Raw genomic sequence first — 13,570 nt, 5'->3', positions numbered from 1 at the left:
TGTTGTCTTCTTTCTCCTCCTTTCTCAACAGGTATTCTCTGCAGGTAAGAATCCTTACGTTACATTTGTATTCAATTATAGGGCTTCTAACCCATATGAGAATTCTTTGACCTGGATAATAATAAGATACATAGTGCAACATCCATACAAAAGATGAGAGATGTGTACAGAAAAACAACATTATTGTGTTGAGTACAATCATTTAATTTTTGTTTTACTGCATCAAGGTGCTGCTCCCACTAGGGAGGACCTGGAGAAACAGGGGAAGATACAAAGGAAGGACAAACATGGTGAGACAAAAATAAAATAAAACACATTCATCAAAGAGAGCAAAGAGCAAAGAGACTGTATGTGAATTCTTGATAAACGATGTCAGTGTTGGCATTGATTAAGACAGTAAAACAAAATGTTCTCTCCCCAATGTTCATTTTCAGAGCTGCAATCTACTAATTGGCCGAACGTGAATGACATCACAGAGACAGATGACGAGCGTCAGGACTCCCCCTGTGAGATCATACCAGTCACCTCCGACCCTCCGACTTCTACGACTGAGACAACCACCCCAACTCCACCCACGCCCAGCCCAGACCTGGACACTGTCAGGGACCCTCCTCCACCTGATGTTCTCCACCCATCAGTCAGACCTGGGCTCCCCGATAACAGACTGACGTTCCCTTACTACCCCGTCAATGGAGGACCGTCTGCGCACGGGCAAGGTGGTGCTGCTGGTGGAGGGCAGCTTCCGCATCACTCTCAGTCAGGAGGACATGGCTTCCCTCCGGCCCCTAAATGGTTCTTCCACCCTCAGGGAGGAGCTGGCCTTCCCCTGGGCTGGTTCCCCCAGGGTGTGCCTTTCTACGGGGGGCTCAACCCAGGCCATCCTCTCTGGGCCCACGGCTGGTCTCTGGTGCTGAGGGGAAGGTCGTCTGAGGAGTCCTCAGACTGAAGAAGAAGGAAGCCATGGAGAGTGAGATGAAGTTATGAGATGGAAAGGTGCTATAACTACATTCCTGTCCAGAGGCCAGTCTGGGTGTTGTTTTGTGCTAATTAGGAACATGTAATTTGAAAGGGGGAAAAAAAATGCTTAGCTGTGGCACTTCAAGTTTGTTTTTAATGTGCTGGGTGCTGAACACTCAATTAACCTGTCTATTATGCACCTTAATCCCAATACTTGCAAAACACAAATTACACCCTGCATTGCAAAAGCCAGTTTCAACAAGAGTGATACTCAAATCAAGGCAGTATCAATGGTGATTAATGCAGTCATTAACTACCGAGTCAGATGAGCGGTTTCCTGCCTGTATCAACGAATACTTCTGTGGTCAACCTCTGTGCATTTGCAATCAAAATGAGACAGGCATATACCACAGGAGACGTTGGTACCGGTCCTTTGTGTCACATCGCATACTTCTATACTATTTAGTTAAGTTAGCACCACTGAGTGGCCCCTTGGTATGCTTGAGACCAGGATGTCATAAGGTCTGCATTCACTAAACAATTGCAATCGGGGACGACGTACATAACAAACTCACGTACTATTCAGTAAGTTGAACCCGATTCTGAACATAGACAAAGGCTAATGACAATTGACGATAGCTTTCCTCATCTCCCATGTTTTAGGTCTTGGTCAAGTTACATTCATATGAACTGCCTTAAAAACAGGACAACAGTGTTGAGTGGTGCAGATATCAGTAGTTTATTGTATGTTAAGTCCAACACATTTAAAATGGAAAACGGGAAAAAAAAAGAAAAAAAAAAAGCTCCACCTGCAACAATTTTTTTTCTACTAGCAAAAAGTAGAAGGTAAACACAGTAAATTAAAATGGCAACCCACTGCTTACCACACCAACTAAAGCCAAGATGGTAAATCCTATTTCCATTGAAAACAGGACTGGAATGATACACATTTAAAATCCGCTCTACCACATTTTTAACAGTGGAAAAAAAAAGGTGTACAGCCTTTGCTTTAGGGGGTCCTTTGAAGTTCTGGGTGTTTCTCATTGAAAATTCAACACAAAATGAAAAACGAAATAGCCTAGATTTGAACCTCTATCTGCTCACAAACATTTGAACACCACTGATTTGAAAGCACTGACTTCAGAAACTAGCCAGAAAGCATGATGGCTCTTCTTTACTTGACGCTTCTTTTCTTCAATGACAATTGCAACGGTATGATCGCAGTTAAGTGCCCTTTTAAGCCATGATCTGACACACATGTTTGGGAGTATAGGCAACTGTGAATTGTATAGATATGAAACCCAACAGAGGCCTAAGAAGTGGTGCAGTACTAAACATTGGGCTCAAAGCGGAAGGGACACAAAATGGCCACCTCTCAAATCACAGACCAGCAGTTGCACATCGCTCCGTTCCAACCAATGAATTCGATCTGCATCTCATGAAACGTGACACACCAGAGCATCTTGACTTTGATGGGCCATGAAACAAGACAGTGCATAACCCAATGGAGTAATTATCATGAGCTATGCCATCTAAAAGTCAATTTAACCACTGATATCATGTGTTCATTTCATGGGTGCATGGGTGAGCTAATTGGCCGACATATCCCTAATTCATTGGCCTGATGGGAATTTGGAGATGGTGAATCCTTTATCGATACATGGTGGGGGTGGGTACTTTGAGGCAACTACCCTTTCTCTAAAAATGGGATGGGGGGTGTGTTTTACCCTAACAGATTGTCCCAGAAAATAGTGCAATACCACCTGACAAGGAAGATTACCTTAAGGACATTTTCTTAAAAAAAAAAAGAAAAAGAAAAAAAAGGCGCTACATCAGATATGATTTACTGTTTCAGTGCAAGAAAACAGACCAATAAGAAAAACATCCCTCCCCCACAGTCACAGAACACAACCTCCATCCCACAGGCAGAATGTACTGGTATAGAATTGCTATCGGACTTGCCTTGAAGCAAATAAGCGTTATTTAAAAAATAAAAAAATTGTACACAGCACATTGAATAAAAATATGAAAGCATAAATGTTTAAAAAAGTGAGTGTGAGTTGATTCGGTCAGCCAGGTAGGGTTCAGCACTCAAGGCTACTACCACACCTAAGCAGATTGTTAAAAAATTGCTGCCAAGAAAAAATGTTTGCAGATGAAACAAATTGTCTGATGCTCCTGGGTCCAGCGATTATTCCATGTGCCAACATTTGAATTACAAAGCCTGGTCGAGCTGATTATAAGGATATCAGGATTCAAAAGTCTAGCCTCTAGTCTAGCCCATGTCTGATTCTGAATCACGACTGCAATAAAAAGTTGTTCCTTACAGAGCGCAGTTCCACTGTCCATTACTATATTTTTCTGTCAACACTGCAGATTAAAAACTCTTCAAAACGAACCAATGTTCCCTAAGGCAGCCAGAAGTCTCGTCATCACAAACCAGACATTTCCACGACTATATTCAATGTACCATTTTCAATTTAGTTTCTTTTTACGTATGCATCTCTTCACCATTAAAACAGAACTTTAGGCACCTGTTTTCTCTTTTCATGAACCCCAGAGCAGATACTATGAACAAATGTACAAAACCCACACCAGATGATCTTAGGTAGTTGAACAGTATTGGAGGGCAGAAACCTTTAATATTGTGAAGAAAACTGCTAATTCTCTTGCTCTCCGTGGATTAGTGAAGCTTCCCCATTTCTCCACCCGTCTCCTGAAGTACGCACGTGCACCTCCCTACGTAGATTTAAAAGCACATGCTTGGTCTAAGCATGGCTCTGACACCAACCCTTTCACATCTAAATCCATGTGACGGAGTGCTGCAGGGCATACTTCAGGAGAAAGGTGGAGAAATACAGCAACATAGGTTCGACAAGACCCGCTCCGCTCACCAAGAGGGAGAAAGCATACCCAAACGAACCTCAACTCACTAGTAAGACTGGAAAGATGAAATCGAAGGCACCATCATGCTTTTATCAAGTTGAAGAAAAACAAAAAAACAAAAAACTAACAACCACAAAAAACAAATCATACAGTAAACTATGATTTTTGCTGTACATTTATTATGTTACTCTGTACTTAAGACAGGGACGGGGAGGGGGGAAGGAGGGGTAAGGAATCTGTTACCCATCCCAGTTTCACGGTCGGGAGGGTAGAAAAAAAACATTAAAATAAAAAAACAACTTTGTATCAACAAAGAAAAGTGAGCGAGCCGCCACCAACATCATCACCACCACAATTCATCATATTGTTCAGCTTGGTTTCATGTTTTATCCGTTTTTTCCCCATTTGGTGAAGTCCAGGATTTTGAGCTTGTATTTAAATTCATGAGGAAAAAAAAAAATCATTTGTAGATTTTGTTTGTTTTCTTGTTTTTCCAGCAGTAATTGAAGTAGCAGAGTTATGGGTTGAAGATGTGAAAAAAGTCTATTGGTCACAGTAGACAGGCCTTACAAGTGAGGCCCGCCCCATTACGTCACGTTGTTTAGCTGAAGGACAACAGTAGGGCGTCTGTCCAGCTGCGTTCCGAGGATGTCAATGTAACATGACACAAGTACCCATTAGTGCATATTGATGAGTGCATTATGCAATTTTTGTTTTAAGCAGTGTTCTTTAAAAAAAGGAAAAAAAATAAAAAAAATAAAGGCAAGCTTTTTTTTTTTCTTCTTCTTCCAATTGCACGAAATTTGCACCTCACACTTTTTCCAACAGTAACGGGCAGAGAACTACCATATAAAATGTGCAATAGAGGGTTTTCGTAAAGTAGCGCCCCAGTAAGTCGAGGCATAATAATCTCTTTCCAAATGATGGGCTGTATTATCGTAGGTAAAGTCTATCAGTCCCTCCTGACGTTGCAGTTTACTCCTGGTTGCTTTGCTTTTCCTCAAATTTACAAATTAATGTTTGTGAATTTTTGAGAAAACTGGAAAAAGGATGCTCAGCTCACAGCTAAGTAAGCGAATGCATTATTTTTTTTGTTTTGCTCATTTTGTTTCGTCTGTTTCACACCAAAGAAATGGTTGACAGGCTGTCACATTCCAAAGCCAAAAAGAAAAAAAACAAAAACAAAAGTATATACGTTTATACATGTAGATTTTTTTCGTTAACAAGAACGGTAGAAGATGAAGAACGTGGTACTACTTCCGAACTGCAGGGGGCGCTCTTCTCAGCGGCGCTGGGTGGTGAAGCGGCCCTCTCCTTGGGCGGCCCCTCTTCCAGAGCTCAGGCCGGGCTTGGGGGCCATGCCGCCCCTGGGTGGGGGTCCCCTCCCATCACGGTCACGCATCATCCCGCCTCCCACGATGCCCCGCGGTCCGCCGGGGCCTCGGTCGTTGCGCCTCATGTCCCTGCGGTCGTCCCCTCCTCCTCCCCCGCCACGGACCTCTCTTTCACGGATCGCCCTCGTCTTCTTCTCCTCCACGTTCAAACGGACCTCTCCACGGAACATGATGGGCTGCAGGAGGAAAGGGAGAAGTAAGTATGGGCCTTAGAGGTCAAGAGGAATCCTGAGCAAAAATGTAGTATTCATTCCATCACCTACACAACCCATCACTTCTCGGTAGAAAAGACAACTTTCTGAACGTTAGGATGATAAAAATGCATCCGACAAAGATCCACCTCTAAACCCCATTTCATCCTCCTCCTCATTCACAGGATTGCACACCATAAAACACTTGTAGACCCAAAGGGATCACAACAACAGGCTGCAGAGATGTTGTGTATTGATGTCGGCAGCATGGATCATCCCTCGACTTCAGAACAACATGACTGCAGCACGCATTCGTTCTTGACTGTTCTTCAAACAAGGGACAAGACGGAAGGTGTGGGTGCTGCGCAAAAACCCAAGGTAGTGCCAAAACTTTAAACCGTGTGCCACCAGAATGTCACCAAAGTGAATGAGGGGGGATAATGAAATGGTCAATACTTGCCCCTCTTACCTTTGCACCAAGGATTGTCTGCACAGGGTCAGAGTCATCGAAGACCACAAATCCAAAGTTGGGCAGCTTCCCTCCAACGCCCTTGGTGTTGATCCTTAGCTCCACAACAGTTCCAAACGCTGAGAGAGTAAAAAAAATTATTTGACAGGCTTTTTTTTCTTCTTTTTCCTCTTCATCATTCACATTATTTATTTAATTCCTTCTTAGCATTTCAAAGTAATTTCATACACAGAGAAATTGAAAATGTTTAATATTTGTATTCAACTCCTCACACAACTTCTGTGGGCTTGATTTCTTTGCGTAACCTCTCTGATAAACTTACTCATGAAGAAGTCCTTGAGCTCGCTCTCGTCGATGTCGTGAGGGAGGTTGCCCACAAAGAGCTGGTGGCTGTCTGGGTACCGGATGATCCGCCTGCTGTCCATCTCACTCGACTCTGAATCACCCCTACCTGCGGTTAACAGTTGCAAATTACTTTAATAACACCCACAAGTCAAAATGAACTCAAGTTTATTCTCGAGTGCATTTCACTTAGGTCTCAGCACACTATACATACTGAAGATAAGCAAACACGATGGAAAAAGAGAACAGTATAAAACTAATTGCCTATTCAACTGTACAGGCTCAGACTTCTGTTTTCACATCGTCTTTTGCAGCAGTGTTACAGAAACTAGGAGTGGATGTCCAACCCAGGCTGGAGCAGCTTGGCAGTATGACAAACGGCACTACTATGGTTAAAGCAACAACTACACAGATCAAAATCACATTACCTTTGTTGACAAAACTGAAGTGGGGTTTCCCGGTTTGTGATTCTGAAGATGCAACACCATCTAACGGTGACAGAGACATGCACAGAGTGAGCTTGGCTTAAAAACATTCCAGAAGAAAAGTAGAGACATAGAAACCATAGTGAGTGACTGGTGACCCGTGAATATGGTGAATTTTGCTCTAGAACATTCTAATGAATAGAAGTAATGGAGGCTCCTAACAGGCCGGTGGTCCTACCTGGCCTGGGTCCTCGGGGTACGAAAGCTGGTCTGTCGCGGGTGCGTTGGTCACGGGGTCGGATGGGGGCTGTCTGGTTCTCAGGCTTGGTCTCCACTCTGGGCTGTTATGGATCAAAACGCACAGGAAGATGAGCCCTTCTCATCCCACACACTGGCTCTGAGAGTCCCAACCCACCCCCCGGCACCTTACGTACTTGTAGACCTGTAAGGACTGGATAGGTGTAAGCAACGTGGCGGCAAGTCCCTCCTGACCCATCAGAAGGCAGGATGAAGCGACGCCCGCATCACTTACACCCATTCAAACCTGGCAGATCTACGAGTCTGAGGGGGGAGGGGCTGAAGCAGGGGGGTTGGTTTGGGATTCAGGGCGCAGGTATAACACTCATATGGCAGGCAGCATTCCCAGGGGGCAGTTACCTGTGAGCTCGGCGCCTTAACAACATGGGGCGAGATCCCGGAGGAGGGGCCTGAGCCGCTAGGGGGCAGGTTTTTACTGGTCACTGAGGCCCAGGAGAAGGTCTGCGAGGAATGCAGCAACGCACCGTGCCATCAGTATTAACACAGTACAGTACAACTCGGCGCAAAAACTAAAAATTGTGGCATCCCATTTCTTCAACTTTTTCCCTCAAGGGTGTGCACTCCTCTGGATGGATCGAAAAGCATAGGGATTGCAATATACATGCCATGTACGCCTATCCTTTCGAACCCATGTGGGGGGAGTGCACAAGTGTACGTTTGAGGGGAAACGATGGAGAATTGAGATTTAAGCATAGTCAAAGACCAAAGTCATCAATGATAATATCCGGTTCCATCTCCACAGCCCTCCTGAAATAGGTCTTCGATGCATAAATTATGAAAGCGCAGTTCCACAGAAGGTGGGCTGCCTCAACCCTGACACGGAGACAAGAACATCGTCTGGATGTTATCGTTTGACAGTTCTTGGAGGACGGGTGGGGACGACGACGACAGTGGTCTCACCTTGGGGGGCTCCTGGGTGTTGGGTGGGGACTCTGCGGGGACAGGGGAGGGGGCCTTCTCCTCCAGCTCTTCCATAACGTTCTCCTCCACCTCAGGCTTCAGCTCCTCCACCTTGGGCTCAGGTTCAGGCTCAGGCTCTGGTTCTGGGGCGGGTTCCTCCATAGCTTCCTCAACTCCATTGCTGCTGGGACATCATTCAGAGCACGTTTAAAAATGAACATGAGGTCGAACAAATGCGTCACTCTAAATGATCAAACTGTGTACTCAAATGATGATCCATACATCGCTGGCCTAGTGGGACTCCAGGAATCTCCAACTTACGTGACAGGGTGAGGCTCGTAGTAGGTGGTGCTGTTGGGACATTCTTGTAGAGGCTCCGGGGATGGCTGTCGCTCCTCCTGCTCCTCCTCCACCTCCTCTTCAGATTCTGAGGGAGAAACCTCACAAGTTAGTCGTCCAGACCGAGAACTCAATTCCTTACACTCTTGCCGATGTTAAGGAATATGATAGTCGTTTTGTTTAGCATGTACTGCAATGTCTTACCCTCGTCCAGCTCAGCCTCTGAATCGCCAAAGACCTCATCCTCGTAGCGAAAGATGTCATTGTGCACATAGAACTTGTTTGCCACTGAACCCTGAGAAAACAACCAAACAACTACCTGTCAGCATCCTTGTTGACAAAGATGATTCCCCTTCTTTATATCTGGGGCATTTCATAATCCAACAGTTGACAATATGAGCACTGAATTCCCAGTAACAATTAAACATGACCGCCAATAACCCAGATCTAGTCACGGTCAAATACTCCACAATAATTAAGCTGTGCTTGATTTAGTTTGACTGGTATAATAGAACCAATGAAATAGTCTCAAAAGTGCAGAAAAAAAAAAGTGCAAGTGTTAAATCAAGCCTAAAGCACTTCCAATGTATTTGACATATGTAAGGCACCTCTGGAGCGAGTACAAAGGTCTGCATGAACTTCCTCATGGGCAGCCCGTTGTTAGACAGCTCCCCCAGCACCTGGACCACCACCCCGTCCGTCAGTGTGGCGTGGGCATCCACGTGCCTGATCTTCGTGTGGCATTCACTGAACTGCAGGGACATCACCTTCTTGTGGATTTCCTGGAAGGAGGAAGAAAGAATTGTCAATAAAATATTCATCAACAGAAAGGCATTTTAGGCTATTTAAAGGCTTGAAGCATCCTGACTGGATCTGGTTGGGGTTGTCAACACCTACCGCTTGGCCGTACACCGCCTCTGTCAACTTCCCGTTGGAATCAAGCCCGCCATGAACATAGGATGAGTTACGTCCGTAGAACCTGACGAGACAATGCAGTGAGGGCCAATCACAGTGACGCTGTCACACAGTAAATACATGCTTATAACATATACATACATAACATGCTTATAACAGGGTCAGTCTGTCCTTACCTGTGCAGGAAATCTGGTGCCTTGTTTAAGAGTGTGTAATACTGCCTCACGAACTCCCGCCCTACAAGCAGGGGACTTGGCTTCTCCATCACCATTTCTTTGGTAAACAATATGAAGTGCTGAAACAGAATAGGAACAACCCTGGGTTAGTCATAATGACACCAGACACTATATTGGAAAGAGCAACCTGAAGATATTTAGGTCATAGCCATGTCTACTACCATCTTCCTGGTCCTGTGCATGCCAACCAATCATACTAAAAGCAATGTGAAATATGTGTTATAATAACATGGAATAAGCTGATTATGGCAATGAGTAGTTGAAATAGCATGGCTACACGTTTTAAATTGGCAGCAAAATCTCTCGACTAAACGAAATCCTATCCAACATGAAAATGTACACATTTAATCGTTGCGTAATTTCTGTCTGTTTGGAAAGATGTCTCCCCTAGACATTCATTGTAGCTAAATGGCTACTTTGTTAGCACACCAGCGTGCAACTGCGCCATCACGTTTACCCATGGGGACAAAAAAAAACAGGACCTACAGTCGCATGTCACAACAAATTATTAAAGCGGAGTTGTGATACTAGATTTGGAAAACAATTAAAATCTATTGAAAGTGAATAAATGTCCTTCGTTCAATTAGTTCGAAGAGTAGGTCTATTGTGATGGAAACTGCGGAAGGCCTCCCACGACCTGGTACAGCCTCCAGCTGTCGTAGATGGACGCTGGTTGTTTATCAATGACATCAACCAGCCAGATGTCATTGTCCCTTGGCTGGCTTAAGCAACGAACATCTAGACCTCACGCGTAAAAATGCTATTAAAAGAGGACTCAGTCCAAAGCATTGGGTGGGGGGGGGGGGTCATCATTGAAAGTGCATTTAGCTTGCTGGCTAGTACTATAACTGGCAGGGTTTTAGCTTTGTTGCAGAGTAAACGAGGATTAGCCAGCAACACTACAACTGGGTTGGAAAGCTATGCTAACTTTAGCATACCAAGTGCTGCGCCTGACAATCAATGTAAAAAACATCCCCAACAAACGTTTGCCAGTACAGTGCAGCGCCATTTAAGCTTGCATGCTTGTTGACAAGCTTGTGCTTTTATACAGTAAAAATCAGCTTGCATGCAAACCGTCGCCGGTTGCTAGCTAGCTGAAATGATAGTGAAACCGGTAGGCAGGCAGCTCATGGCGCTAAGCTAGACTTGTGGCGTCGTTCTTTTTTCCTGGGTCCAATGCTTAGCTAGCCAGCTAGCTTATTGTCTGGCATTACGTTTCTTACTCATTTTCAAACGTTCGTCCGTCTCGTTATACAATTATGAACATTGAGATTATAATGATGCAAAAAATATTACGACTCACTTCATTTGGATCGTTTGTATGTTGTTAGTTGGTAACTAGACCGGCTAACAAACTCGTGCAAGTGCCCGGCTGTTCTAGCTAACTGGCATCCAATTCTTTCTTGTCCCAGCTAGCACTAGAATATGATCCAGATCGAGATTTGACCAGCCCGGTGCTAGAGAGAACATAACAATGTACAGCTAGGTAGACATCTATATCTCCTTAGAAACATGATCCCAAATTACTGTCTTCGCATTTGAGCAACTGATAACCATATTTAGAAACACTCAACGTGATAGAACATTTCAACATGAGTCACATGAGCTAGCACCAGAGGTTCAGAAAGCTACCATGGGGTAAGGTTAATAGCCATACTGGATTGGAACGTTACAGTTCTGTAGAACGTTAATTGAGAAATGCGAATATAAGTTTCGCGCTAACATAATTATTCCTTCGCTCAGGGACTTTTGATCGACAATTAATTTATGAAGATTACAATAACACACAGTATACAACGTTATACTGTCAACTATTAAACGTTTTAGTTCTAGGTATTAGTCAGACCCCTACCATGCCATGACAGAACAGCAAGCCAGTTTATTCATTGTCGTTGAAACTTACTCCGTTTTTGATCAAAATGATCGACAAGCAACACAGAGGATAGAACAGAGAACGTCACTGGCTAACATGTTGATGTATTCTAAGAATCAGGCAGGAATATGAAATGTTACCTTTCGTCGACAAGACAAAGCATTGACTAGCTAGCTAACGTTAGCATAGCCAACTAGTCTGTCCTACATGCTAGACAGTTTAGCTAAAAAGGTAACTTACCTTTTGAAAGACCTATCTAATTGAACACAGTGATTAAATAAATAATTATGAATATCAACGTATCTGGTCGTCGACTATACTCTGAAATATGAAGAATGTTTCAGGTGTAATTTGTGATATTTCCCACCCTCCACTGAGACTTTATGATCTCTGCTTTATCAGAGATCGCAATTTAAAGCGATAGACTCAATTTTATTGTCTAACCCCTGCAATCTGGGGGAGGGAAGCCCCGTCACAGTGAAATGGCCAATGACAGTTTTACACTGGCCAACATCGATTATGACGCAGAACGGTGTATTTTCCCGCCTGTCTTCCTGCCGAAATCCAGACATTATGACGTCACAAACGATTTTCTATTGACTAAGATGACATAAAGACAACGTAAACATAAAAAGTCCAAAACAATTTATTGTATGAGGCATAAAGCATTTCTACCACATTCTGCCCGTTGATACCAGGTCCACAAGCACACTGATGTTCTATCTATTTACAGGGCAATCAATTGAGCAATCAATCAATCAATCAGTCAATCAATCAATAGATTGAGGCAGTCATAATCATCAACAGTCACATTCAATACACCATATAATTGGAGCCATGAACCTTTAAGCACTGTGTAAATACTACAGGAAACCAGAGCCACAGAATCATCAATGCCTTTTAGGAGGAGACGCATCAATTAGATAAAAGAACACTGGAGCCAGTCTGGGATATGTATTTGTTGTAAGTTGCTTTGGATAAAGGCGTCTGCTAAATGCCATAAACGTAAATGTAAAATAAATGGGATATCTGAGTATATCTGGGGCATTAAATATTTCCTTCTGCTTGTGGGCCCTGGTGAAAGTTGGGGAACAGTGAACAGCAGTCAGAGACAGTCACTATCAGCAGACAGTGGTGAGATTGACCACATTTAGCAGCGTTAGTGCCAGGGGACAGGCAGCTTTCTCAGAGGGACAGACTGAGATGCAGAAACCAATGATGGCCCACAATCTTCCAGCTTGGCTGGCTCACTGCTTGACGTTTGCAGGCCTGACATTTGCAGGCTTGATGTTTGCAGGCTTGATGTTTGCAGGATTGATGTTTGCAGGCTTGATGTTTGCAGGCCATCTTGTGGTGTCTCGTGAGGCTGATCCTCCCTGAGATTGTCTCAGAAGATGCTGGAAGGCGGCTGAGTTTGGTAGCTGGATTACTGTTCCTAGTCTGGCCTTTTTTACTGGCTGAGAATAGCCATGCCTCACGATGGCACCGTTGGAAGAGTTGATGGATTTAACAGCAAGTAGCCATCTTGGATCCAGAGGATTGCCCACGATCACCACAGGTGGAGCATAGCTCCCCTTTCCCTTGCTGAACAGGGACTGGATAAAACGGAGGTCCTGAATGGTTCCTTGCTGTGTCTCTTTACCTGCCTGAGTGTGGCCCCCAGGAAGGGCGGGGATTTGTATCTGTGTACCCTGATTGGCTCTGCTCAAATCTGGGAGTTTGATTGCGGAATAGATTCTCTTCCCAACCACATCGACCACCATCGGGTAGACATAATACGCTGTCCCGAGAGGGAGGGCTGCACCCAGTCCCTGCTCGGTTTTCCCTGTATGCTTGTTGTTGGTATTGACATCACTTGATATTGACACAGGAGGCTTGGTAACAGAACCAGGGACAGGAGGGCGTGGCCGTGGTCCATGTGGTAAGGTGTCATACACCTTACAGCCATCGACCCTCTCCTCGTTCTCTGGGACGACCTCATACCCCTCCAGGAACAAAAAGTCCTCTGAGGGCTTCTGAAGCTCTACAAACCCAAACAGAACCGTCAACGTTCAGAACGGCCCACTTCAAGCACAATATCAACAACGTTTATTACCATGTTTATAACCATGTCTGATGACAGTAATGATACTCACCATGGAAATGTTTCCGGCAGTTTGTGATGCTTTTACCTGTAGAGGATCACACAACATTTGACACATGACAATTTGTTTCATCAAATGAGAGACATGGTTGTTTGGAATCAGCTGAAATGGCTTTCACCAAATAATGATCATCATATAAAAAGTGCTCTTGAACACTACTCAATTCAATGTTGCCGAGCGA

The 13,570-nt window shown here is 44.3% G+C and overlaps 1 protein-coding gene across 1 annotated transcript; it reads right to left on the bottom strand.

The window, feature by feature from the left end:
- Positions 1 to 1,672: 1,672 nt before the first annotated feature.
- g3bp2a (G3BP stress granule assembly factor 2a) lies at positions 1,673 to 11,643 on the bottom strand. The gene is made up of 13 exons (XM_083692874.1): positions 11,486 to 11,643; positions 9,313 to 9,431; positions 9,119 to 9,200; positions 8,830 to 9,003; positions 8,426 to 8,516; positions 8,204 to 8,309; positions 7,883 to 8,063; positions 7,322 to 7,423; positions 6,903 to 7,005; positions 6,668 to 6,727; positions 6,220 to 6,348; positions 5,898 to 6,016; positions 1,673 to 5,413 (listed from the first exon to the last, which is right to left on the bottom strand). Exons 2-13 carry the CDS (start codon positions 9,405 to 9,407, stop codon positions 5,126 to 5,128), a joined length of 1,530 nt encoding a protein of 509 aa, XP_083549000.1. The 5' UTR covers positions 9,408 to 9,431; positions 11,486 to 11,643; the 3' UTR covers positions 1,673 to 5,125.
- Between the last annotated feature and the right edge of the window lie 1,927 nt (positions 11,644 to 13,570).

The sequence above is a fragment of the Argentina silus genome (assembly GCF_951799395.1).
Source record: "Argentina silus genome assembly, chromosome: 21".
Lineage (NCBI taxonomy): Eukaryota > Metazoa > Chordata > Actinopteri > Argentiniformes > Argentinidae > Argentina > Argentina silus.
Note: the sequence above shows the minus strand (reverse complement) of the source record. Positions and strands in the feature narration are given on the sequence as shown.